This window comes from Talaromyces marneffei, chromosome 2, assembly GCF_009556855.1.
Source record: "Talaromyces marneffei chromosome 2, complete sequence".
Lineage (NCBI taxonomy): Eukaryota > Fungi > Ascomycota > Eurotiomycetes > Eurotiales > Trichocomaceae > Talaromyces > Talaromyces marneffei.
Window position 1 is genome coordinate 2,246,379 of NC_072349.1, and position 26,834 is coordinate 2,273,212.

The 26,834-nt window shown below is 46.9% G+C and overlaps 11 protein-coding genes across 11 annotated transcripts; 4 read left to right on the forward strand and 7 right to left on the reverse strand.

Moving 5' to 3' along the window:
* Positions 1–245: 245 nt before the first annotated feature.
* Positions 246–4,240, reverse strand: EYB26_003170 (uncharacterized protein; the record flags this gene model as incomplete). Its single annotated transcript, XM_054262473.1, has 3 exons — positions 246–3,802; positions 3,857–4,106; positions 4,163–4,240. 3 exons carry the CDS (start codon positions 4,238–4,240, stop codon positions 246–248), a joined length of 3,885 nt encoding a protein of 1,294 aa, XP_054118448.1.
* Positions 4,241–4,856: 616 nt separating this feature from the next.
* On the reverse strand, positions 4,857–5,582 carry EYB26_003171 (uncharacterized protein; the record flags this gene model as incomplete). The annotated part of the gene is made up of 1 exon (XM_054262474.1): positions 4,857–5,582. One exon carries the CDS (start codon positions 5,580–5,582, stop codon positions 4,857–4,859), a length of 726 nt encoding a protein of 241 aa, XP_054118449.1.
* A 433-nt stretch (positions 5,583–6,015) lies between these two features.
* Positions 6,016–7,601, forward strand: EYB26_003172 (uncharacterized protein; the record flags this gene model as incomplete). Its single annotated transcript, XM_054262475.1, has 2 exons — positions 6,016–6,869; positions 6,926–7,601. The coding sequence occupies 2 exons, from the start codon at positions 6,016–6,018 to the stop codon at positions 7,599–7,601; spliced, it is 1,530 nt and encodes a 509-aa protein (XP_054118450.1).
* A 901-nt stretch (positions 7,602–8,502) lies between these two features.
* On the reverse strand, positions 8,503–9,672 carry EYB26_003173 (uncharacterized protein; the record flags this gene model as incomplete). Its single annotated transcript, XM_054262476.1, has 3 exons — positions 8,503–8,554; positions 8,616–9,613; positions 9,670–9,672. The coding sequence occupies 3 exons, from the start codon at positions 9,670–9,672 to the stop codon at positions 8,503–8,505; spliced, it is 1,053 nt and encodes a 350-aa protein (XP_054118451.1).
* Positions 9,673–10,070: 398 nt separating this feature from the next.
* EYB26_003174 (uncharacterized protein) lies at positions 10,071–13,529 on the forward strand (the record flags this gene model as incomplete). The annotated part of the gene is made up of 5 exons (XM_054262477.1): positions 10,071–10,337; positions 10,390–11,781; positions 11,836–12,103; positions 12,159–12,634; positions 12,687–13,529. 5 exons carry the CDS (start codon positions 10,071–10,073, stop codon positions 13,527–13,529), a joined length of 3,246 nt encoding a protein of 1,081 aa, XP_054118452.1.
* Positions 13,530–13,657: 128 nt separating this feature from the next.
* EYB26_003175 (uncharacterized protein) lies at positions 13,658–14,331 on the reverse strand (the record flags this gene model as incomplete). The annotated part of the gene is made up of 3 exons (XM_054262478.1): positions 13,658–14,048; positions 14,107–14,247; positions 14,318–14,331. 3 exons carry the CDS (start codon positions 14,329–14,331, stop codon positions 13,658–13,660), a joined length of 546 nt encoding a protein of 181 aa, XP_054118453.1.
* Positions 14,332–14,959: 628 nt separating this feature from the next.
* EYB26_003176 (uncharacterized protein) lies at positions 14,960–16,513 on the reverse strand (the record flags this gene model as incomplete). Its single annotated transcript, XM_054262479.1, has 4 exons — positions 14,960–15,129; positions 15,185–15,566; positions 15,794–16,351; positions 16,439–16,513. The coding sequence occupies 4 exons, from the start codon at positions 16,511–16,513 to the stop codon at positions 14,960–14,962; spliced, it is 1,185 nt and encodes a 394-aa protein (XP_054118454.1).
* Positions 16,514–17,489: 976 nt separating this feature from the next.
* Positions 17,490–19,614, forward strand: EYB26_003177 (uncharacterized protein; the record flags this gene model as incomplete). Its single annotated transcript, XM_054262480.1, has 8 exons — positions 17,490–17,624; positions 17,685–17,954; positions 18,005–18,123; positions 18,189–18,263; positions 18,328–18,460; positions 18,530–18,761; positions 18,812–19,414; positions 19,486–19,493. The coding sequence occupies 8 exons, from the start codon at positions 17,490–17,492 to the stop codon at positions 19,491–19,493; spliced, it is 1,575 nt and encodes a 524-aa protein (XP_054118455.1).
* Positions 19,615–20,683: 1,069 nt separating this feature from the next.
* On the reverse strand, positions 20,684–21,661 carry EYB26_003178 (uncharacterized protein; the record flags this gene model as incomplete). The annotated part of the gene is made up of 1 exon (XM_054262481.1): positions 20,684–21,661. The coding sequence occupies one exon, from the start codon at positions 21,659–21,661 to the stop codon at positions 20,684–20,686; it is 978 nt and encodes a 325-aa protein (XP_054118456.1).
* A 754-nt stretch (positions 21,662–22,415) lies between these two features.
* EYB26_003179 (uncharacterized protein) lies at positions 22,416–23,981 on the forward strand (the record flags this gene model as incomplete). The annotated part of the gene is made up of 1 exon (XM_054262482.1): positions 22,416–23,981. The coding sequence occupies one exon, from the start codon at positions 22,416–22,418 to the stop codon at positions 23,979–23,981; it is 1,566 nt and encodes a 521-aa protein (XP_054118457.1).
* A 106-nt stretch (positions 23,982–24,087) lies between these two features.
* EYB26_003180 (uncharacterized protein) lies at positions 24,088–25,746 on the reverse strand (the record flags this gene model as incomplete). Its single annotated transcript, XM_054262483.1, has 5 exons — positions 24,088–24,781; positions 24,841–24,962; positions 25,015–25,307; positions 25,369–25,598; positions 25,658–25,746. The coding sequence occupies 5 exons, from the start codon at positions 25,744–25,746 to the stop codon at positions 24,088–24,090; spliced, it is 1,428 nt and encodes a 475-aa protein (XP_054118458.1).
* Between the last annotated feature and the right edge of the window lie 1,088 nt (positions 25,747–26,834).

A 26,834-nucleotide genomic window follows, 5' to 3' on the forward strand; every position in this document is an offset into this window, starting at 1 on the left:
AGTAACAATCTGGCAGTTGGTTTTAACTTCGTTTTTTCCCCTTCATCTCTTGCGCCGGCTGTATCGATGCTAGACATCGACTGTTTTCATGAAATTTTGCTTCATCTTCGTTTCTAGCCTTTAGACGAACGCCCTTATATATCTAGATACCCTTTCCAGAGAGAAAATTGCCAAAGAAATATTCTTGTGATGACAGAGAAGTTGTAGTAGAAGTATGTATTCAATTCCTATGGTATAATTAATAATCATTTCGCTGAACCTGGCAAGCGGGGCAGCTCCTTGATATTCCGTAGACACCTTTCCAGTCGGCGATCACGTTCCCTCTCTTGTACAACGGTTGCTCTGACGAATGCTCGAATGGCGTCTCGTCCGACTTTTTCTCTCCACGAGGTCCAGCCAGCGAGCTCACTAACCACCACATCCTTATTCCACGATATCTCACGTGATAATCGTGATGCCTGGGCTTCCGATTCATTTATTTTCTGCTCGAGTTCTCGTAAGTTCTTTTGTCTCGATTCCTCAAGAACGGAAAGGTTGAGGTTGAATTTCCTCGGTAGCGATGAGGATGCAAGCGACGAGCGGGATCGTGACAAATTGCGGTTCGTAGATGAAAGAGTATAGATTAGTCTCCCTGGACGGGAAAGTGCACTCAAAACTGCCGTCGTTGTACTTTGTACAGACGTGAGGGTTGTTAGGAACTGAAGGAGGGGAGAAGAGTCTGATGAGGAGGTGCTCATAGCAGCGGCGTATTGAGCAAAAGCATCAATGTGCGAGACCGGAATAGCGTTTGACGGTGGCTTGAATGTAGAAAGAATCGACGCACACAAACTAGCGGCATCTCCAAAGTCAAATGCCGCATGCTGTGCCGAGTGTCCGCGCCGTATGACGCTCCGTGTATTGGCATGCGCGGCTCGTACAATTTCCTGAGCATGGGCTACGAACTGCTCCGTATCCCTGATACCATCTGGAGTTATGGGCGAATAGTCATCGTAGATGCTTTCATAAAGCACCGAGGCTTTGCGCTGCGATCGATCAATCATCATATCAGGTTGCAATTCCGGCATGAGGAAAAACTCCCACAGCATTTCATGTGTTGCAAAGGTCGGGTGGGTCAGAAGAATCCTTAGAAACTGGTCAAGACGACCTTGCATGTCATGAAGAATGGCGCGAGATGGCTTTGAATGAATTTGGAAAGGACTTCGAGCCTCAGATATGCTCGGGATATAAGACGCCGGGTGCTCGACTGCCAAACATTTAGCTAGGTGTTCAAAGTCGGCAAAAGACCGTCGACAAGTGGTAATGGCGTAGGTTGTGCCGTTGACTGAAGTTGTATCAGATGAGGCTTGGGCACCCGACTTCAATATAAATCTCACAGTGGCATCTTCAACAAAGAGAGAACGCACAACTGTGGTGATCCGGCCGGTGATATCTCCAGAATTTAGAGGAGGATTTAGAAAAAGGATCATGTCGTCAATCCTGTTCCGTACTTCATCGTCTTTTGCAAGCTCAATAGCTGTTAGGCCCCGGCTCTCCGTAATGTGCGTATCAACTCTAGGATCAGCAAAGAGTCTCCGCATCAAGTCAACTCGACCATATTTACTTGCCACCATCAACGGCGTGAACTTTCTCTCGTTGGTAGCATTCGGATCGCAGTCACACTCTGCTAAGATTCGTGTTATAATCTCAGGATCGCTAACAATGTGCAAAAGAGTGTTGCCTTTCAAGTCGACGTGATCGCCTATTCTGAGTGGTTGTCCATCATCTTGGGCCCTTTGCGCTACTGTCAGAGCCTCATTGACCATGGCTTGATAATTAGTATGGTCATATGACCGGCATATTGCGAAAAGAGGCGTCTGTCCATGTTTATCCCTTTTCTGCCAAGGTAAAAGACTCCCCAGTGAAGACATTAGATAAGGAGCACTGAATAGGTAGTGTGCAACTGTCCGTCCTCTTATGTCTTCTTTCTCTAGATAACTGCTGATTGTATGTATGTCTGCTTCAGCCAATAGAAAGTCAGTAATGATGTCGACCACCTTTCTATTCGCATGTTGAACAGCTGCACTGAGAAGTGTGGTGCCATCACGATTCGTATCCTCAAGAATGACATCAATTGAATAGTACTCTTGCAGACTAAGAAGATATTTTAGAGCTGCAGGTTGGTGGCTTTCAACTGCCATCATTGGCACTGAATCACCAGCAGGGTCGTGCGTATGACTCAGAGTCTCGATTGAAGTGTCACCTTCAATGCCACTGAACGTCGAGGCAATGGTTGTTGTTCTGGATAGCAACGAGATCATAGATGAGCCTGATATACTTCCGACATCCATGGAGACCCTTTTTCGAGGCTTCTTATAAGTGTTACTTGAGGTGGAATGCTCCCAAGTCTGGAATGGAAACACATGGGCTAAAAGTGGAGGCTCTAATGGCGAGTTCTCAACGGTTTCTGTATGCGGTTCAAGCGAGTTTCCATTAGCAAGTGTGAATCTGATAGATTGTTGTTCGAGCGACGAGGTTTTGATTGCTTCATTGTTTAATGTGTCTGAGTTGGTGTCTATATGATCAAACACTGACAAGTCTTCGTCATTCTCGTTCTCATTTGGTTCTAGGATCGATCTGATGTCCCTTATATTGCCAGTCTTTGTAGCCTGCCAAAGCCGCTTATTACGCGCGCTGGCCTTTCGAAGTGGAGCGTAATCGCTAACCAAGTAGGTCAACACAGCCTCCAAAGTACTTAAAGCGTAGCCCATCTCTCCGCTTTCAACATCATCAACGAAAATGAAATGCTGCATATAGAGAAGCCGAGCTTGAAGCCGACGAACTTGGGATCTGATCACCACAACAAGGAGCATGGATACCAGAATGTCTGCATTCACCGTAAAGGCAGGTGGTTGCTTCTCTGATGAGTGTAAGGATCGGTCCGACTCTTCCGACACTGTGACAGCCTTGATAGTTGCCAACAGCACGTCAAGCATATCCTGAGGACAAGTTGCATCATTCATCTTTCGAAAGGCCTCTACACCTCTGCTAAGTCGATTCATTAATTCCGTCTTACCGGAGAGTCCCCCTTCTATAGCGATACCGACCTGAGATACATCAATGTGCTCGATTTGTCGTATCCTTGTGTCAAGCTCAACATCCTCGGTTCGACGAAAATTGCAAAGTCGAGGAAATAACAGCGTCTCATGAACCTGTTGTGCAATGTATTTCTCGATTAGTCGCTCCACTAAAGGGCCGGTTAAGTCGGTAGTCGCTCCAAGAAGTGAGAGCTGCTGCTTGTCAACTAGACGGAAAATGTCAATTGCGGCTGTAACAGCTGTTTCTAGACTGCGGCGCATGAGATCTTCATCATCGGCGAAATATTCGTCGGAGTTGAACGGTAATCGATCTGCTTGCGACGAGTCGGTCGCTTCACTAGGCCACTGTTCAGGTTTGGATGGAGAAGCTGGCGATTGCGATGGAGGTGGTGGTAAAGGCTTCCCTAGCTCCTTTCCAAACTCGCGAAACAACCTGTCAAGACCTGGCTGCATTTGTCTCGCAATCATCGGGAAGTGTGACAGAAGCTCCGCAAATGACTTGATGTCCCGTTTCTGAATACTCGATGTATCTCCGGCGTTTCGATTGGAAGGTTCAGCGTCGGTTACTTGGAGGTTCCCCGAAGGTACGGCCGGGACTATCTTTCCAGGATCGTAAGTGCCGACTAGCGGCTTCGAAATGTAATAGATTAGCCATGGCTGCGAGTTATGATTTGGTGTGTAATAGAGGACGTCCGATATGATTTGAGCTTGACAAAGCGATTTGAATCCTGGGGTTTATTAGCCTCGGAACAACGTCCAGTCTTGCACAGAAAGTTGCCCACCTTTGTTGCTATATATCGAATTCTCCTTGATGATAACCGTACGGCCGTTGACAGTTGTTACTTGTTTGGCCTTGGTCCGTGTATCTCGAGCGTTGGGGGCATCTGATTTATGTGACGGACCAGGCGGGTTCGGTATTCGTAGGACATGGCTTCCAAGAAACTCCTCCGAAGAAACAAGATCCGAGTAAAGTACATTGGAGTCTTTGTCTCGCGATCCGAACAATGACTCTGTCGTGGGAACTAGGAGCACCTGGTAATGATTAGAATATTGAAAGTCTGCGTAAGGGCGATGGCGCATCGTCGTACATGGTTTTCGACCGGGACACACTGTCCAGGGACCGTGCTTCGAAAGAAGGCACGGAGAAATGGATTTAATGGGTGCATTCAAGCAACATCGGAGAATCTGCAAGGGTAGCACAGAAGCTCGTCAAGCTGCGCTTGGGCAGTTTGAATAAACAATGCTTTGTTTGTTGCCTGACAGCCGCGAGCCGTCACGAATGGATTGGATTGAGCACAGCAGAAGTGCCGACAGAACGATCTAAATCGATATCTTGGGCGTCATGGGGAATATAGAACTCCAGTGTTTAATCTTGAAGAATTTCCAAGTGAGGAGAAGAACATGGCAGCGAGTGATACAGTAGAGGAACGATGATGTCTTGTAAGTTGAGAATCGCATCCTGCGCTAATCCGCGTTGGGAAGGCAAGATGACCGCCGGAGAGAAAGCCCAATCCGCTGAGATGTTTTGGCCTTGACTACGTACGCAGCACAGCATGCGTTGAAATGCAGAATGTATACTTGATTACATCTAAGATTCGCTATCCAGAAAAGAGAATGTAATGATACATATAAAGTACATATTGAAGAAGTAAAAGCCCGTTGGTCTTTTCCCCAAGTACGCCGTGCTTGATGTTTTTCTCAGCTCCGACCGAAACCACCAGCCATATCGATGCAAATTTCACATACAGAACTTTGCGAAATAGATATACCATATCACCTTCATTAACCCAGTCTGCGCACATGTCTGCTCCTCGTACCACCAAATTTTATTGTGGTATTGTCCGTGACGCGTGTGACTAACGGCCGAACGTTTCGTCCTTCGTTTCCAAGCAACACCTTGATGAAGGCCTCCCGGCCCATTCCAAAGCCTCGCAACACGAGTGTAATTCCCTTGATTTCATGTAACAAGCCCTTTTCTTGGATTTGTGCGAAGACGTGTGAGGAAAGTTGGTAGGCCGGGTCGTACCCGGAACGATGAGATTTGCGAAATCCGATATTACCACAGCCGAGAGACATCAATGGGTTTCCGTTTGGCCTTGTAAGTGTGATTATCGTATTGTGTTTGTGGGCATAGACGTGCAGGTTATATGGAGGCGCACGATTGCCGTATGCCTGGTAGGTTTCCTCCTGTCGTTTCCTAAGCCCATCCGCGTAGGTGGCAGACTTCTGGCCAGCTACCTGTCGATCTTTTTGCATCATACGCAATATATCCGCAACCCCTGACGAATTGCTACTCGAGGACTCGGTATTCGCGGACTGGCTTGATCTGAGAACATCCGTTTCTCTCTGGCGACGGACAGCCGAGTCTCTTGCTGAATCGGGCGGTGCGTATGAGGGGGATACAGTCGAAAATGGAGAACGAGCCTCGATCTGTGATAATGGCTGCCGGCTACCACGACCGATCCATGGCATGGTCTGTTCAACGGTATTCCACAATCGAGCTCTCATGATGGGCGATCTGGAGAGGAGGTGACAATCGAGCAATTGTCCCGTGGCCGAAATAAAGGCCTGAGAAGACGGCTGATATAGCCGTATGATCTGTAGTCAATTCGTGGTTTGAAGGATAACACAGGCGTTGCAGTTATCCTGGATAACTGGCTTGTTGAAGATTTCCGAACGAGAACTGAGAAGACAATTATCCGTCCGTAAGCCGGGAGGTGAGTCTTGGCGCCGAAGCATCGGGTCTAGCTTTTCAGGACGAATATTTTCTCCGCCACAACCCCATTAAGTCTTCCATCAAGACCTCCCTCGGCCATCGTCGCAATCACCTCTTCATTCACACTCTGTATATTATTCTGTGTCGTCCGCTTGCCATTGCAATTTGACAAGGCATTGTTGGATCTAACTGTCCCGGCCAAAAGCTTACTTTCCTTCGCCGAGGATGATCCAGTCGAGAAGATTTAGTCCGGCGATCGCAGCGCGGACAGCTACACTTTTACCTGGACGAGCATACCTTTCGCGGACATCAAATGACCAGTATAGGAGACTCAGCACACTATTAAGCGACGCCCGGAGGACGCCGCAAGCAAGTCCTTCTTTCGAAACCACGCTTTTATCGTCTCTATTACTTCCCCGACGATCTCTCCATTCCACCGCGATTCGAAGCCAAGAACAAAAGGAGCAAGCGCAAAAGAACCAGAAAAAAGCCGAAGCCGAGCCCGAAGCCGATAGTGAAAAGAAGACGGAAAGCGAAGGCGAGTCCTCTCGAGAGCAGAAGAAAGACGTTCCTCCTCCACCACCACATGGCGACAAGACACCATGGCAAGTCTTCACCGAAACTCTAAGATCTGAATTCAAAAAATCCAAAGAATGGGAGGAAGGTACCAAAGCTCTTGCATCATCTGCACACACCTTCACCGAGAGTGAGTCAGTCAAGCGAGCCCGTGCTGCTTACGAGGTTGCCTCGAGTACCGCATCGTCTACCACATCAACCGCTTTGAAATCCACTGGAAGGGCTATTGGACAAGGAGCAGCTTGGACATGGGAAACTCCAGTAGTCAAGGGACTACGTAAGGGAGTTTCTGCAACTGGAAAGGGCATTGAGAAAGTCACACGACCAGTCAGGCAGACTGAAGCTTATAAGAGCGTGAAGGAAGCTATCGATGATGGCAGTAGCTCTCGTTATGGTGGATGGGTCGAAAAAGAAGAGCGTCGCCGTCAAAGGCAGTTGCGCGAAGAGAATGAGTTGAAATCAGGTCGATCATCTCGAATTGAACCTATGGAGGAAGATCCCAAGTAAGCCATTTCTGTCTCGTTGTTTAAATCATCACCTTACTGATTGACTCTGTTAGTGCCGGCACGAACCTTACCGTTCATAAAGACTCGGCTTGGAAAGAATCCTGGAAGGACTTCCGCGATAAGAGCCCGGTGATGCAACGACTATTCTCGCTCAAAGATACATACAACGAATCCGAAAACCCTCTTATTTCCACAGCCCGCAGCATCTCCGACCGTGTGGCTGGCTTTTTCGCCGAAAATGAGACCGCCAGAGTCATCAAGAAGTTCCGTGAGATGGACCCCAGCTTCCAGCTCGAACCATTCCTCCGAGAGATGCGTGAATACATTTTGCCAGAAGTTCTCGACGCCTATGTCAAGGGAGATATCGAGACTCTCAAACTGTGGCTATCCGATGCCCAGTTTTCAGTATACTCTGCGTTAGCACAACAGTACACAACGCTCGGCATGAAGTCTGACGGCCGTATTTTGGATATTCGAGGTGTCGACATTGCGAATGCTCGCATGCTTGAGCCCGGTGATATCCCTGTTTTTGTCATCACATGCAGAACTCAGGAAGTCCATGTCTACCGTAACTCCAAAACAAACGAACTTGCTGCAGGAATGGAAGATCGTGTTCAGCTCGTCACGTATGCAATTGGTGTTACAAGAATCCCCGAGGACGTCAACAATCCCGAGACACGAGGATGGAGAATGATCGAACTGCAAAAGGCTGCAAGAGACTATATCTAAACGAAGTCTGTTCAAACTTTCCTCTCAAAAATCACACAAACATTCGAAAACCGCCATCATGTCCTATTATCAACCACCAGCACCTCTCTATTGCGTTCTCCCTCTTGCGTTTGTAATATATTGACTTTGCATACTAGATGTGGTTCGGGTCGGGGTTTATCCTGCTTCAGAGGAATCATTCTTCACTATTTCGACCGGCGTCGGCCTTTAATCTTCTCCATGTATTTTATACATCTTCTGTCTATGTCATGAGATGTCAGCGCGATTGCATTGGATTATTTGTTTGATCTCTTTCTTTTCTCTATGTATTTATTCCTCTGATCTCCTCTCATGGGTGTTGCTGTCATAAATTGGCGCTTGGGATTGGCCATTTATGTATTTTTATGTTCGAGACACGCTACGAGCAGTGCAAGACAAGAAATACTATGGAACTGAGCGAGGGGTCTGTCGGTTTCGGTGTGCTCTTGTGTTACGCTTCATTTATCTATGAAACTAGATATTGCTTCAAGCTTGAGCCTCAAGACAGCTCTGCTCCGTGTATTTTTCTATGCCGACCTCGGGAGATTCATGGATTTCCAGATATCAGTGATTCAGTATAGTGCTTCGTGGGTAGCTACGTAGTCTACATCTTGTGTCCCAGAACTAGGTCTGTGGTTGAGAGTCTTGCAAGGTTATCATAATGGTGGGTCTATACTAATAGACAAATGAAGGAAGTAGGATCTACAGAATCTACTTCCAAGGTTTAACTCAGCATATCTCGTACGTGTCATAGAAGCCCATTTTTTAATCTTGGTGGCTGTGATTTCTGGTATTAAAAAGTACTATATCAAACCAACATCATAAAGCTCGTTAACTAGTTCTATGGTATCTCGATTGTAGAACCTGTGCAAATGATAACCAATTATTGACCCCCAGCGCCGCGGCCAGCTCCTCCGCCCATTATGTTCTTGGCCCTATATTGACATGCTCGTTAGTTCATGTTGACAATGTTGAAAGAGTCGGGACAAGACTTACATTTCAGCAAGTGATGGGTCACTCATTATCGACGACATGTCCGGCATACCTCCTCCATTACCAAAACTCTCAGCCATCTGGCGAAGACGAGGGTTGCTCATGAGATTGTTAAGCATGTCAGGGTTGCTCATCAAGTTCTGGGCGACGCTCGCGAACATAGGGTTGCTCATAAGTGAGCCAAGGTCAGGCATACCACCAGCGCCTCCAGCACCGCCGCCCAACATGCTTGCCAAAGAACCTAAATCCGGCATTCCACCCGGGCCTCCTCGAGAGGCTCCAGGAGCATTGTCGACTTCTTCAGCGGGAGGGGCAGACTCTGCAAGCTTCATTTCTTCGACTTTCTTTCGTGATGTCTCCAAGCCTCGCTTCATAGCATCGCTTCCACCATTTCCTTCGGCTTCAATTCCCTTCTCGTAAGCCTCAACAGCACCCTTGGCATCACCTAATTCGTAGCGCGCAAGTCCCAGACGACTCCAAGCTCTAGCGTATTGGGGATCGACATTGACAGCAAGCTCCGCATCTGCTGCCGCCTTTGTGTGTTGACCGGATGCCGAATAAGCGGCAGCACGGTTAGACAGGTAGATGGGGTTCGATGGAGCAATCGCGAGTGCTTTGGTGTAAAGATCGATGGCTGCATCGTATTCCTTGCGGCCCATAGCAGCATTTCCCTCTGACTTCAACTTATCTGACTCGGGGGTAGCATTGGACTTGGGCTGTGCGGCAGGCTTGGTTTCTCCGGCTGTAGCGCTTGATGCACCTGCAGCGGTCTTGCCCTTGAGCTTCTCGTATACGTTGTAGATGCTGAAAAGCGACTGGCCACCGAGGGCATCCTGCAGAGCAACGCTGTCGGTCGGATCGACACCGAACGTCTCCGCGATACAGTTCTGGGCGATTTCAATAGAATCAGCATCTTCCGCAGTCAGGGTACCGTCCTTCAAGCTTGATCCGAGGAAGTCAACGATGGCAAGCGCCAGGCGCTTTTTGGATTCAGATGGGGCCTATGGAAGTGGCATCAGTAAAAGCATCGAAAGAAGTGAAAAATCAGAGAGCATACCATGTTGTTTAATTAGTAAACTCCCAATGATTTCTTAAGAACGAGAGTTGCTGCCGTCAAGAATAATAATTTGGCGTGGAATGCGGGGAGTGGCTATTTAAGCTGGCGGGACGCCAGAGACTCTAGATGCTTCGGTGGTGGTGGAGTCTAAGAAGTACGGTAAGGCTAGTCATTAACTGACACGTGATTCCAGCAAGAGCTCCTGTCCCCGGCATCTTCTTCTGATCTATGCTAAACGACAGCTCATGTCAAGCGCACACCTGTGAAGCTGAGTTGCGGGAGATGGCCTTCAGTTATATTTCTACCAGCCAATGCTCGTCTCCGTAAGATCTCCTCCAGCGGAGATGACTCGAGGCGTCTATTCCAACTCTGTGTCTCAACAAGCTCCGTATTACTGAGCCATGTACTGGCTAAATGGAGTCCCCCGGGTGTACGCGGTCAATGGACCTAGCATTCCTTTGACATCATCGCCGAGCGATCAAGAAGAACCTACAAACGAGTTTCCCGAAGATGAGGGTATTCAGCGTGAGAAACCCGCCGTCGTGCCGGAGGACCAGAAGCCCCCCGCCGCATGGGCCGAGGAGGTCATTAAGGGCCTCTGTAACTCGAGGAACGGACAGTTGTTTGCGACGATGACGGAGTCTTCTATTTCAGTTTGGCAAACCAAAGTATATCCGATCATTCTGGCCTTGGTGAATTTTCGCTAATCGGTTAACTTAGCCTACTGTCGTGGTAGCTACCGTCGCTCGATCTCAAACATCATTAAAAGCTTATGGCCCAAATGTGTCTCTCCTCCTACACCCCGATTCCACCATTCTAGTTGCGCAAACCCAGAATGGATATTTACTTACATACACCGTGGCCTCAGATGCCAATACCCGAGTCTATCAGCAACAGTTTGATCACTCTAACCCGCACCGCCGTCAACAACTTGCGCGTCATTTTGGAAGCGAAGAGTTCAATGGAATTAAAGACGTCAGCATCCGGTTTAGAATGGCCATCAAAGTAGAGTCCGGTATTGTGGGAGCATTGGCCTTGGATAACGAACTTGTTGTGGCCACCCTCAAACCCGCCGCTATTCAATGCATCCGCTGGACTCCGGACAAGAATGGCACGCAAACGACCTCGGAACTACTGAGTCGAATACTCAATACGCCCAAGAAAATCACAGTAACTGAAATGGTCTATGATCGAGCTATGAGTCTTTTAATATGGATCACAAGCGATGGGCATGCCTATACTGTACAGAGAAAGACAGATGCGCCCGAAACAGAGCAATCCGCCAAACTCTTCAAAGGTCACTGTTTCCATACTCCTACAAGCGACAACGACAAGGCAATCAAAGCCGCTGTGAATGCAAGGTTTTCTTTACTCGCAGTCAGTTGCAGCAATGGCGATATTTTAGTATATACAGCAAAGGATTACGTCGGGAACGTGGTACTTTCACACAGACTCCAACCACCTGCCTCGACTAAGGCTACAGGAGATTTGACCTTTATGAGCTATTCACCTGACGGTTACTGCCTCTTCGCGGGTTTTCAGAAGGGCTGGGCTAATTGGAGTGTCTTTGGCAAACCCGGAGGTAACAGCTTCACAGCCGATCGCTCTCTAGCTGAAAGCAATTCTGAAGACTGGCTGACTGGGGTATCAATGGGATGCTGGATTGGAGGTGGCTCTGATATTATATTATCAGCTCAAAATGATCGCCGACTGTGGTTACTGGAAACAGCGCGCAGCGCTTTGACGGGGTGTTACTCACCAGCGAACTTGTCCAGGGCACTCTTGCAAACTGGGACCGAGATTATATTATACCGAGGCCACGATCTACCAGATTTGATGACGATCTCTGGAAAGGACTCCTTGTGGCACCATGCACAATATCCGCCTGCATACCTTCATGCACAGTGGCCTATTCGTGCCTGTGTCGTGTCACAGGATGGCCGATATGTTTCTATTGCAGGACGAAGAGGTCTTGCTCATTATAGCGTCAGTAGTGGTCGCTGGAAGACATTTGAAGACTCAAGTGTGGAGAATTCTTTCGCTGTACGAGGGGGTATGTGCTGGTATGGTCATATTCTAATTGCAGCTGTTGAAAGCAATGGCTCGTATGAGGTATGTTCTTTTTCCCCACGCTTGATTTTCTCCTATCATTAACGTCCTAGCCAGCTTCGTTTGTATTCCAGAGAGTTGCCTCTGACCAATCATAACATCTTACATACTGAGTACCTGCCTTCACCTGTCGTTTTTATTGGGCCTTCAGGCGAAGATTCACTTCTCGTATACACTTATGACAACATACTCTATCACTACGTGATAAATTCCACGTATGGTAGCGTGTCTTTGGTACCTGTAGGGCAGATCGCATTTTACGGGATTGTGCGAGCGCCTACGAGGGTTCGTTCCATTAGTTGGATCCTGCCAGAAGAGCAGATGCGTATGTCTTGGGTCAATCAAACCTTGTAACCTAGGATGCTAATATTGATATTTAGGAAATGGAGACCCTTCACAAGATGTCAAGGTGGCATCGGTTTTATTGCTCGTAGATGGCAATCTGGTTCTGTTGCAGCCATCCGTATCCGACACTGGAGATTTGAAATACGATATGCGTATAGTTGCCCAAGATGTAGAATACTACGTCTTGATGCGGGATCAACTATCCTTCAATTTCTCCCCGCCGGCAGAAGAGCCAGTGCCTAGCAGTCCTTCGGCTGAAGTTGTTCTCAAAGCGGCTCAAAGCAATCTGTCCCTCAGAGATTCACTGTGGATGTTCTGCGGACGGGATCTCGTTGCATGGAGCGATGTTCAAGAGATTCTGCAGCGTGAAGATGTCCCAAAGCCACTTCCCGTTCCGGTGGACTTTTATCCATTATCAGTTCTATTGAACAAAGGGATCATACTTGGAGTAGAGTCCGAGATGATTCAAAGGCGCGACATAACCTTCTCCATCTTAAAATATGCTATACGAGTAAGTCCAAAGTTCCGTTGATGATAAGTTAGCGCTAATATGTTGGATGCAGACACACCTTTTCCTGCCATACTTCCTCCAGCATAGTCTAGCCAGTGTTGACATGCCGTCAGCTCTTTCACTATCACACTACTATTCTCACCTATCATATTTCCCCCATGCTCTCGAAGTACTTCTTCATCATGTTCTAGACGACGCTGTTGATGGCCCCAACCGAGACGAATCACTGCCACTACTGCCGTCTGTCATTTCATTTCTGCAAGCCTCGCTTCCGGCAGACGTCTATCTTGATATCGTAGTGCAGTGCACGCGAAAGAATGAGATTCGCTCATGGCGCACTCTATTCGCGCATCTTCCACCGCCGAAAGACTTGTTTGAGCAAGCATTGAAACTCAGATCACTGAAGACCGCAGCAGGTTACCTACTAGTTCTCCAAGCCCTTGACGATGAAGACGAAGAGACTAGCAAGGCCAGAACCGAAGATTCTGCAGTACGGTTACTTGGACTTGCGGCTCACAAAAGCGACTGGGACCTCTGCGCCGAACTGGCCCGGTTTTTGATTGCACTTGATGGATCCGGAGAAATGCTGCGCCGCACGATTGACCGAGTCGGCATTCGACGTTCTATGACGGGACAAAAACCGGGAAACCCTACAGAGACTTCTAATCGGAACATGCGCGGTTTGGGTTTGACTCTGGGCATCCCTGCGGTACCGTCATCTCTTTCTCCACGACGCACACAACACCGCCGTCGAAAGGGCAGCGATATGTCATCAATTGCCAGCGATGGCACAGCATCCAACCTCTCGCCAATCATGTCAAAAACCGATGACGAAGGCGCGTCTGTCTCTGAAGGTGGAAGCAGTGGACTCGATGACTCCTATCATATTTCTTAATTTTCCTATTGTATATATAATGATCTCAGCAGTTAACACTTAGCGTATGGGAAGCTGTTTCAACTCAACACCTTTCCATAGGGTGTGAGAAAGTCCATTCATCTTTTTCAATCAGTATTTATATCCATCTAATCCAAGCTCAACTTCCAAAGCCCATCCCCCAAATAATGTCCCGCATCCATAACCACCCCCTTTCCCTTTTCCTTCATCTCCTCCGTCCCCATCTTCAACGGTCCTACAAGACAAACCTCCTCCTTCCCTTCCGCGCTCACAGCAACAACGTCCCCCGCCGCCAACGCATGCTCTTTATCTGGTAACCGACCACCCGCCGATGTCAAACCCGGCGCCATCAGAGCGGCTCCTGAAAGCACAAATCGTATTGCGCCACGATCAATCTGGATTTTGGGCACGGCATCGGGAAAGGAATGGATTAGTTTGAGGTGAGGGATTGGAGGGCCGTCGAAGGGTTGGTAGAAGAGAGGGGTTGAGTCGATTGTGTATAGGGTAGTTCGATCCGGCCTTTTTCTCTCTTGTCAGTAACTCTAGAAAATCGATAGTCCGCGTATTTGAGGCATACAGTTTCACGGCTTCCAGGGAAGCCTTCTTGGGCATTATTTCATCAATGTACGGCTCAAAGCCAGGGTAGGTCTCGATGAGTTTGGAGCGGAGGCCTCGTTGTACGGAGGACTTGACTTTTGATCGTGATCCGGGTTGGAAACTATTCACAAAGCAGTATAAGTTTATATTTTTCTGGTATGCTTGAGATAAAGGGAAAGGTCGTCACGCACTCTTTTTTGAACATGATGTATAGGTAGCTCTTGCTTGCTATATATATCTCCTCAGGGTAACAGTATTGTATATATGAGCCTTACCGATAGCTCCAGTCTCGTGAATAGTCACCGGTCTAGATGTCGCGTGCTCGTCCAATTATTGGAGTTCGTCTGAAGGAGGAGATGTGTAGATAGAAAATTCGTTGGTTTGGATAAGATGTGCGGGGTAGGAAGTTCCTGGTAGCTGTCAATGCAATGGACAAGAAGTCAATCGAGATTGTAAATATATACTCGACACGAATCAGTCTCATATAATATAGAGGACTTACAAGTAAAAGTTGTTGGTGTATTGTAGGCAGATTGGGTGTGTGAAGAGTTGTCTAAGGAGGGGCCGCATCTGACGACGTTTTTGCACGCGGGGAAAGGTACAGCTTAAGTTGGCGGTAATTATTCGCCACCAAAGTACAGTGAACATTATTTCTACACAACTATAGGTATTTGCATGTGTTCAGATGCACTGGAATTCATTATGGCATATATTATATTCACTATCATTCACACCCTAGCAATGACTCAATTATAAGGCTGCCCAAGGAACGAATGATTGAATCCCCCGAATTGCTTTGGGGGAACAATCTAACAAACGAGTAGTTATCTTGTTTAGCTCTTGGCAGCACCTGCCTTGATGAGGAGGATATCGCCGTCCTCAACAACATATTCCTTGCCCTTAGTCATGACCTTTCCAGCAGCCTTCACAGCCGCCTCGTCACCAAGCTCCTTGAGGGTGTTGTAGTTGAAAACGATCGCTTGAATGAAAGTTTTCTCGAAATCTGATGGCTTATGTCAATATCCAAGCTTTTTTGACTGTTTAGAGTATAAGCTTACCTGTGTGAATGACACCTGCGGCCTGTGGAGCCTTGGTGCCCTTGCGGATGGTCCATTGACGGACTTCGTCGCTACCGCAAGTGAAGAAACTGCCAAGTTGAAGAGCGTTACGCATGGTCACAATGATCTTGGGTAGCGCCGACTTTGTTCCAAGCTTCTTGCACTCTTCCTCGGCCTCGGCCTCGGTTTCAAAACGCGTCAATCGCTCTTCGAAGCAGATGGAAAGAGGAATGATAGGGTCGCCAGTAGCATGCTCCTTGACCCATTCGGCAATCTTGGGCAAGTGCTTGTTCTTCTGGCGGAGATAGTCTTTCTCGCTGAGGTTGACCAGGTAGACGACGGGCTTGGCCGTCAAGAGGAAGAGAGGGTTAATCACTTCAACCTAATCAAAATAACAATCAGTCTCTGCGTAATCACAATGAATGGATGATAAACAAAGATAAAAATGTAAAGATATTTCAGACGAGTTTTTATCTCAAGACAACCTCAACGTGAGAATTAAAAAACGAGGTGTTCGACGAGCTGGGTTATATTCGAGCAAATGCTCTTATTCATCATATAATAGAAAGCAGGCAAGTGACAAAGCATGAAGGAAATCTTAGTACGAACCTCTTTTGGTGTCCAGTCGTTCTTACGGACGTCCTTTCCGTCCTTGAGCAATTGAAGAATTTTAGCAACAGTGGCTTCTTCTTCTTTCAATTTCTTCATTTCCAGAGACTGGCCTCCTCTCCTGGTCTGCTTGGCAAGGTTCTCTAGAGCCTTTTCGACGAACTCGATGTCCTTAAGACGGAGCTCCTCGCTGATAATGTTCAAGTCACGGACTGGGTCGACATCACCCTCGACGTGGATAATCTCAGCATCGTCGAAGCATCGAACCACCTGGAAGATGGCATCGACAGCGCGAATGTGAGACAAGAAAGCATTTCCAAGACCAGCACCAGTGGAGGCGCCTCGTGTAAGACCAGCAATATCGTACACGGTCAAGTTAGCAGGGACTCGTGATTTGGGTTTATATTGTTCGCATAGCCAGTCATAACGAGCATCTGGGACAATGACACGAGCTTCCTCAGGGTCGATGGTGGCATAGGGGAAGTTGGCAGGGTTACCAAGGGAGCACTTGGTGATGGCTTGGAAGAGCGTCGACTTGCCGACATTAGCAAGACCAACCTAGACGCGTTGGTTAGCAAGTGTCATTGATATATACAGATGATAAGTTATGGTGGTTGTTGATGGGGTGCTGTTGTGCTCACATACGATACCACTCTTCAAGTTGTTTCCCGGTCGTCCCAGAGGGATTTTCTCGGGCGCCTGTTCCTTTTTTGGTCCCATTTTTTTGCCCTTCTTTTTTGTAGAGTAAGTGCGACAGGAAAGAGTCGAGACAGCGACTTGTCTTAAGAAGAAGTGGTGGGTGGAAAAGGCAGAACCAGCTGCAGATGGTGAAAGACGGAGGGGAAGAAGAGAAAAGAAAGAAGTCGCGGGGCAGGTGAGAGACGACGTGGTGACGGAGGGTGGCCGGCGGGCCGCAGAAATTTCTTACAATTTTTCTTAGGGGTAACTTTTCTGTTTGTTTTGAGTGGGAATCCAGCAGGGAAGCTCGGGTTTTCACCACAACGAATCGCCGGTTTGGATGTTCAAACGAATGCAATTAAACGAGTGTGTAGGCAATTGACTGAGCATCTATATAAGATGGAATAATCAGTCAATGCTGCGGAATAACAAACAGAGAAAGGTCGATTGAAGAGAAATTGAAGAAAGAAGAAGAAAATTTCGGCGAATAAAATCAAAGCTAAGCTCCCTGCTGACATAAGCATCACCTGACGGTCGCTAAGGGGTTGGTGCCTTGGTGCCTCAGCCGGTTTTGCATTTCAGATCTCTCGAAATCACGTGGGAGCATAGCCCTAAAATGAATGCATGAGAGACCCAGACAGATATCCATGTATGTCTGATACATAACCTTGAATGAAGATCGTCGCATGGTAGACGCCTGTGTCGCACTTTCGTGAGATGCCGCCAGGTAGCTGTGCCACATGTAGTCAGGGCCCTAGTTCCCCTACAAATGTGTGTAGTTACTTTGGTTCAGAATCGCCGTAAATATTGAATCATTCCTAAACTGGCAACACGCAATCACCAGGTAGCAGGGCCCTGGATGGTTAGTTCTTGCCCTTAAGTACTTGCAAGTGCCCAAATGGCTATTTCTAACAACTTGAATTCCTTCCTATGGTTTCACAATCCCAATGCTTATTATATCCAACATCAATCTTAAAAAACCAAAGGAACACACGCATATACACATATAATTACAGCGATGGGCGCCTCAACCTTAGATTCAACTTCCGGACAGAGAATCCGTCACTTTGTTGGCGTCGAGAGTTCCAAGCAGCTCGCCTTTATCGATGATCTCCAGAGGCTGGGCCTGAGTCGTACGGTCGACCTACCTGAGGTGTGTCTACAATCAAATTATTTACTGTTTGTATAACTAATAGCATGCTAACTTTCTCAGCTTATCGTTGTAGGCGATCAGAATACCGGCAAGAGCTCCGTCCTCCAAGCCATAACTGAAATCTCATTCCCCGTTGAATCAGCATTGTGCACTCGTTTCCCGATCAAGATTTCCTTTCGACAAACTCCTGGAGCATCGACCTCTGTCCAAGCGGAGATCATTCCGGGCAAGACGACGCAGTATGACGAGGAATTAATAGAGAGAACCAAGGATTTCCGGTTTACGAGTAGTGAACTCACCATCAGTGTCATGGCAGACATTATACAAGAGGTTGTTTCTATTTTTCATCTTCTATTGTCATAATTTAATATTGTGAGAAGGCAACAGACAGAATTTTCGGCGACGAAGGTAAAGCAGACCAAACTCTGAGCGATGCGATACTTCGAATCGAACGATCCGGCCCAAACGAAATGCACTGGACTATCGTTGATCTTCCAGGGTTGGTTCAAAATCGAGGAAAATCGTCGTCTGCTTCGAAGCGATCGGAACAAACGGCGGCCACAGTAATCCTACGGATAACACAAAAATAGCCAAGGATTTGGTGCGGTCATTTCTTGAAAATGAGCGAAACATCGTGCTGTAAGTTTGTCATCTGATGATTTCGCAGCAGTACGAAAAGAATGTTGATACTGACTGCTCAAAGATGGGTAGTGGATGACACGGATATAGAGAGACACAAGTCTCTGGAGCTGTTCGAAGAAATTCCTGGTTTACAAAGTCGGACGATAGGAGTTTTGACCAAGTGCGACCGCAAACAAGAGACTTCCGATAACTGGGTAAGCTCTCGAATATTATAGCTAACGCTGTGGGAGAAGACCTGCATGGCTAACCGGCTGGTTTGGTAGATGGTAAAACTGCTTAAAAACGAACCATCGACCGAAAACCACCTCGACCAAGGTTGGTTTGGTCTGCGAAACAGGAAACCCAAAGAAGCACATATCAGTGATCAAGAGCGAGACCAGAATGAGAGTGATCTATTTGAGAAGCCCGAATGGGCCAGCGTTCGCAAAAGTCAAACCGGTATCAAGGTGCTCATGGACCACATTGACAAGGCACGCCGCTCTCGCATTCAGGAGAGTATGCCCAAGATCATCAAGGAAATACGAGGTAACTTGATAAATGCGAAGAAGAGCTTAAAAAACTTGGTGAAAAGGGCGACACTCCAGCTGCACAGCGATCTTACGCAATGCAATTCTGCAATTATTTACAGAAGATGGCAGATTCGGCCCTACGTGGTCGTTACCAGGATATCCCATTAAATAATCCTAACGTCATGCTTCGTTTTAGGGTCAATCAAAGACTGGACATCTTTCAGAAGACCATGGCGGACGGCGACGGGATTGAGCCCAACCTAAGATTCCATTTGATTGAAGACGCCCTCCAATATTTAGCTGAGTCGGGTGTCAGTCCTGAATACTGGGTGGAATTTATCGCACATAATGACGGTGCAGATCTTTATTCAAGAATTTACAATGAATCGAAGGTATGTCGGGGAACAAACCTGCCTGGAACAATCAGCCCCGAAGTCGAAGAGAAGATCTTTCGAGAGCAATCAGCACACTGGAGGGACATCGCGTTCGATTTGGTCAATGACATCAAAACTTTGGTGAAAGAATGCTATGATATCTTTCTGAATTTGGCAATACCAGAGGGCAGAGCCCGTGGCGAGGTGATCGCGATGACCTCCAAGACCCAAGAAATCTGGGATACAGAAGTTGATGCCGCGTTGGGTGAATTGATTGACGATCATCAAAAGAGACCCCTTATAACCTTGCATCCTTATCTTCTCGGCGAATCCCAGAATTTTGATCGAAATCTGTCGGAACAAATCAAGCAATTTAGGCAGATTGCAAAAGCAAAAAAATACCCTGGGTCAATCCAAGCTGGGATTAGAGACAGAAGACGCAGAGGACAGGGTCGGCCGCAATGATACCCCAGCCCATATATCCCTTGAAATGAACCAGATATTCCACGTTCGAAAACGACTAGAGTTATATTATATGATTGCCAATAACCGCTTCATTGACAACGTGGCCATGCAGGTGATAGAAAGGCATGGCTTGGGTCCGAAATGCCCCCTGCTTGCATTCGACACGGATTTTTCGTCGAATTTGAGTGACGAAGATCTGGAGAGAATTGCTGGAGAAGATGAATCCGTTACCCGTATGCGAGAGAGACTCAACAAGGACAGGTCTAGTTACAAACAAGCTCTGGTTCAATGGGATCGGATTCGGTATTTCTAAGTTGATTTGATGATAGAACTTGATATGTCAATGACAATTTGTCATTCATCTAGGTATACATCAGGAATTGGTTGTATCTGTATTTTTCATTGACCCGTACTTTGCTATATGCTTATAATTATTATCATGTAACTATTCTCTTTTCTTTTGAAACGATGCCGATACGTAGAGAGAAAGCCATGCGAGATTCGAACCAACGTTGAGAAATTTACGGAGTGAATAGTAGTAGACATAGTCTAATTTCAATCACCACCACCTAGATCCACTATTCAACGTTCATAAATCCTCGCAGACTGAATGTCTTCATAGTGGATATAACATCTTCTCCTTTTTCAGTCTAGTCTACACCCCCTAATCCGATTTTTCTGGTCTTTCGTGATGTATTCTCCGTACGTATTACGTTCCTCATGCATTTGATCAATCAGCATTGTCTCACGAAGGCCTGCTGATCGTCATCGAGAAAAAGCGAGGCAGTGGAGCACACAATCAAGGATCCTTTTATTCTGCTTTCCCCTCAAGTGCTCTTTCTCGCCAACAATTTATCCCGGAATACATATCTTCACAAAGCATTCTTAAGCTTCTATGCTTGGCCGTGGAGAAGGCGCTCTTGGATGAAAGCTTGGCCTGTTGTTAAACCTTAGGTACTACAGAGTATAGTACCTATACCACACGGGTCTTAGATATTGTATCTTTTGATTATATTGCAAAGTCGACCTTTCATATAGAAACCTACGACAAGAGCTGTCTCATAATATCTCATAGTGACTGCGGACAGGAATAATAATCTTTTCCATTCAAGGGTAAACCATTCACAGCAAATATCGCATTCGCAAACGTCTCTGGCGCTTGATACGGCACATTCTCGCCAACACCAGGAAGAATATAGTGGCACCTTGGACCTGCAAAATACTTCGTTGTTGCAGACCCATTCGTAGGCGGAAAAACAACACTGTTTTGAGGATCAAACGTGACGGAACGCACAGAAATAGGCGGCTGTGCATCAAGCCGGGCAGCCAGATCCACGTATTTCGGATCACCAGGAGCATACAGCAGCCGATTACGATAAAAATTAAGCACAATATCAACATAATCTGGATTCTCAAACGCCGTCGCGGTGAGATCGAGATATTCTTCGGTAAAGTTCCATCCAATGGAATTCTTCTGCCACAGACTGCGCGCCCACGCTTTGGGACTTGATGCAAGACCTGCTGCGCCGCGGGCAGTTAAGAAGACATAATAATACCAACGAAGCGCCTCAGAGTCAGGATCTAGAGGGACCCATGCGGTGCTTCGGTTCTGGATCAGATAGCTATTTGCGGCGACATGACCGTTGCAGCGTTCGGGCCATAGTGCTGCGGCGACGTTGACGACTACTGTACCCCAGTCATAACCTGCAAATATTGCCTTATCGATATGGATTGCGTCCATGAGGGCAATAATGTCCGATCCTAGGGCTGCTTGTTCGGCGCTTCGAGGAGTGTCTGGGTAAATGAAGGTTGTTTCACCATAGCCTCGAAGATAGGGCACAATCACCCGGTATCCTTGCTTCGTGAGGAGAGGTACCACCGAGGCAAAGGCGTCAATGGAATAGGGGAATCCATGGACTAGAATAACAGCAGAGCCATTAGATGGTCCAGCTTCGTAGTAGGCAACGTTGAGCAGAGTGGAGGTATTTGCAAATTTGAGAGGTGTAAGATGTGAAGGTGATGAGGAACCTGCAGCACTACTGGCCATCGTGATGGCTGGTAGGGCAGAAACAAGCCCAAAAGGCAAATAGATTAAGGAAAGAAGACGCATCTTCAAGAATTGATTGCTAGTGAAAGTGCATTCAAGTTGGCATGTTCCCGATTGCTGGGAGAACAGGGGGTATCTTATAAGGATAACTGGAGCTCAGCTTCGACATGGTCATTTACGCACATCCTGTTACGACGTCATTTAATGTGGACAATAATGCATGTTTACACCACATTAGACCTACTCGGACGCTGAGCACGTTTGGTTTTCATTGATCAAATGCATACCGGTGGTTATAAGTTATAGTGTCGGCCCCACACCGACACTGAACTTCAGCCCTAACTCGTATTCTAGACTACATCAGCACGCTGTACGTACATCGATTCAAAACAATAAGTTCAATTTTTGCTCTATGCTCTAGATGTGAATGTTTTGATGGAAGAAAGAGGCGGTGCTAAGATGCCTAGAGTCGCATTTACCATAAACGTTTATGAACTATTGAGCCCGAGCATGACGAAATTAAATTCGACAAATTTTTCAGGAAAAGCAAATTCCAGCTGCTTTCGTTCCAGCAAAAGGATCCGAGAAGTGGGAAAAGTAATATCTCAGAGTTTGAATTTCGGACATGAAGCTGAACTGACCAGAAGATGAGCCCTATCATACCCGTCTATAAAGACTCGTCTATGTCCCTCTCGTCTGCAACTGTCAGGAGTGTTTTCAAACATACAAAGCTTCTATCGTGGAAAGATCAAAAATGAAGTCTATCATCATCAGCAGCTTATTTTCTGCTGCCTTAGCAGCTATGCCAATGCCTCACCGAACCAACTGCTCCCATCTTAGTGCTCCACACGTCCCAGGAGCCAAAGTACTTTCAATCACCGCAACGGAACGATGGAATTACTCGGTTCCAGCTACGCCTCCGTTTCTCCTCTCTCCTGTCCAGAATCTCGATATCTGTGATGTTACCGTCTTCCTCACGCATAGTGGCGCACAGAACCAGGCGACAGTGAAGGTTTGGCTTCCACTCCAAGACTGGAATGGCAGGTTTCAAGCAAATGGTGGATCTGCTTATGTTACTGGTGAATTCGATCTCACGCTTGGTCCAACGGTTAAAGATGGATACTCTGCCGCCTCCACTGATGCTGGGGTTGGGTTTAATTTCACAAGCCCGGGTTCATGGGCGCTCAACGCGGATGGATCTGTGAATTTTGACGCTTTAGCTGACTTCTCCTACCGATCTGTACACGATATGGCTATTGTGGGTAAGGAACTCACAAGACAGTTTTATGGCACCAGGCCAGAATACTCTTACTGGAACGGCTGCTCGACGGGTGGACGACAGGGAATGGCTGCTGCTCAGAGATACCCAGAGTTATTTGATGGCATCTTAGCTGGAGCACCGGCAATCAACTGGGCAAAGTACGTTGTGGCGGAGCAATGGCCACAAGTTGTCATGCATCAAGACCAAACATTCCCTTCGACATGTGAGCTGAACTTCTTTTCGGACGCTGCAATTAAGGAATGCGATGAAATGGATGGAGTGAAGGATGGGATTATTACTGATCCTGGAAAATGCTCCTACGACCCTTTGAAGTCTGTTGGACAAGTGGTACAATGCAATGGGCAGAACATCATAATCACCAATTCCACTGCCACTGTTGTGAAAAAAGCTCTTCAGGGACCCTTGGATCACACTGGACAACCGCTCTGGTATGGACTCAACGTCGGTGCTTCATTAGACAGCTTGGTGAATACAACGACAGATGCCAATGGCACCCGGACTGGATATCCTTTCTTCGTCAACGATCAATGGATCAAATATTTCTTGGCTCGTGACCCCGACTACAACACTGAGCAGATCGATTACGGTACCTTCTTTGATCTATTCTGGCAATCGTACACGGAATACGATGGCATAATCGGGATTGATGATGCAGACCTGTCGTCGTTTCACCATCAAGGTGGTAAATTACTTATGTGGCATGGTTTGTCCGATCAGTTGATCTTTCCTGGAGGAACCATCGACTACCGTGAGCGTGTGGAACATCGCATGGGAGGAGCAAAGAAAACAAATGATTTCTTCAGACTATTTCTTGCCCCTGGTGTCGACCATTGCGGTGCGGGCACGACTATTGGGGCGACTCCGGATGACCCATTCAAGGCATTGGTCAACTGGGTTGAGCATGGGGAGGCCCCTGACTTGATCTCTGCGACAGTCAACGATGCTACTAAAGCCGAGAGAATCGTCTGCGCATATCCTCAAATTGCAACATACCAAGGTGGCGATCCAAAGTGCGCTGCCAGTTTCAGATGTGTGTAAGGTCTTTGTCGGCTGTATGAGATTGGAGACTGTGATTTGTATATCTACTTTGTAATATCTAACAGCGCAAAGGCTTATATATGACATGAGAAAGTAGCAATTCCTTTCAAAAAATATGCTGTCGCTGTTTCACATATCTCGAAAGACATAAAAGATGCGAAACCCCGTCTTGGAAACCTAGAGTCCGATCCGAAGTGAGGATAACAACAGAAGTCTTTGACCTTGCCAGAAATGAAACTCGTTGCACCCGATTACGTGAAGCCAATGCACCAACGTAACAGACCCAGAGGTGCAGGTCGGGTGCCTTATTCATCCATTGCTCTCCATCACAGTGCTGAAGCGTGACAAAAAGCTGGTTGGCAATGGATTCGTTTCCAGGCGAAAGGAATGGGAGGCTAGTGAACAAGACATGGCAATATATCATCGCTGCGAGACAACAACACTCGGATATATAGTCTTGCCGTTGCACCGAGGCAAGCATCTCCGCTTGTAGCAGTGGCATGAGAATGTAGGTAAGATCACTAGGTGGCTTACCCATGGACGATTGAGATGACGAAGGTTGACATAAGGGATCCTCTATGAGGGTTATCGTATCATCGGTATAAACTCCACTCCGTGAATCATTAATCATATGAAGGAGTAAGATGATGTCTTTCGATAGTAATCCCTCATTTGGAGTATATCGCAGGGCGTTTGAGAGAAGTGTTCTTCTTGGTTGAGCAATATACGGAGGTTGGAGCTCATTAATGAAATCGATAGTGGCATCTTGTTCATTAATAACAGCGTTCCAGATATCGCTCCTACAGGTATGATGAGTTAGTCAACGGAACGACACTTACACTACTAGGAATTGTCTTACAGCATAATTAGGAATGACAGTGCTCCGTCGAACCCTAAATCTGCATTCTGGCCCTTACAACGTATCATCTGTGCGAGCCCAACCTCGTGAAGCTGTGCTTCGGAAGTGCTTCCATTGAGTCTCTATTTGGGTGAGTTTTCCGCGTCGAGAAGGTACGGGGGAAGGATGTCGTACAGCAACATGTGCCAATGCCCAGGTCGCAGCAAGCACCGCGAGTGGCAACTCATCATGCGGTTCTAGAAATGAGATGGTTCTTTGTACTAATCGAATTGCCTCTGCACGATGAAAATTGGTCACCGGGTTGTCGTGCTCTCCGTTGATAAGGTCGAGGTTTGCAGAAGCAGCGTACATGACACCATGGAACATGGCTGGGTTATTGAGATATCCGTTTACCCACGCTGTACGCAACTTGTATGCAGCGCTCTCTGAACTCAGATTTTTGGTTGCCGGGACCATAGAGTGGAATCCTTTTTGTCACTGTTAATAAGGGAACGCTTCCAACGCGAGATGGTGTAGATGAGTACTAACTGAAATGTAGTAACATTGGAAAGTACCATCGCTTTGAGACTGGATATGATACTTCATACTGAATGCCACGCTCAAGTCGAGAAACGGGGAAAAGCTGTTGTTCTTGTTGATCAATAAAAGCATTTTCGGCATCTCTTATTGACCGTTCCAGGGACATCAATTTCTGTTCTAGCGACTCTACCATTCCACGCTCCTCTACTTTCTGGCTGTACTGACATTGTACCTGTCGCCTGAATTATATATTAACCAATTAAATCCGTTGACTGGAACCCAACGCGTATTGTATTACCTCTGACAGTCAGAGCATCCCGGCAGGGCTCTGTCGCATCGTTTCTTCCGGTCTCGACAGGAATGACAAGCCTGGGCGGCCTGAAGCATGGTTGTTCAACTCCCTGCAATAATAATATAGTCTGCTCAGCGATTTTTTTTTTTTGGATGACTATCATTATCGTCGGCATTCAAGGATTCGTCCAGGATTTTTGTCTAGGTCTTTCCATAGTCGTGCGGCTGAATGCAGCATTTGAGGCTGCGCCACGCTAGCGGACATGGGTATAGAGTCAAATTTTACACCACTAAGTAAAAAGTATAAAGAGGTGTCAGAAATATTATTAAAAGGCCGGAATAATCCATATAAGTCAATATACTCATACTATAACTTCGGACTGGTCTTGGACGCTCTGGTCGACAAATGGTGAAGTTGCACATCCTCCGGCTGTATGTGCTAGACACAAGCAGGAATGTCCTACGGTACAGGCTTGCATTGAGGACCAGAGTGAGCTAGCTGTTCTTTGGAGTAAGACGTGCCAATGTCTGCAACCTGGACATTTGATGCATTGAGACGAAGGTAGTACGCCATTGGCATCATTACAAGAATAAAACATAGACCTTTCTGCGATCATACATGTAGTAACTAGTTAACTATCGATATATTTCCGGTTTAGGTAATTTAGCCCTAGGTATAGTTAACTAACTAGTTAACTTAGTGCATCAAATCTCAGACCTCATGCAATTATACTGCAATAGATTTACATTACATTACTCTAGTACCTTAGACTTGTAGGAAATATCCATCAGTTATTGCATAGCATCATCATCTAATTACTGTAGCTCTCTACGAAGTAAATGGGGCCTGTGGAAAAGGATGGATCCTAGTTCTGACTAGTGATGGGTACGCCTAAGGACAAAAAGAAGGGGAAAATCGTTCCGATGGTCTATTTTTTTATTAGCTAGAAGGTGATTGTTGGTGATCATAGAAAGTGTTAGCGACATCTTCAAAAATATCAAGTTAGTTGTTCTTTGTTTTGACAGAATGAGCGAGCAAATTGTTGAAACTCTCTGATTGGATAGAGAAATCTGCTGCGGTAGATAGCTTGCAGGCGACGGTCTTCGCCATGATATGATCCTTGCTCCCGCTCTTCAGCCACCTAAGAGGCCAAGGCGGCGTCCTGGTGATGCCATGAAGCAAC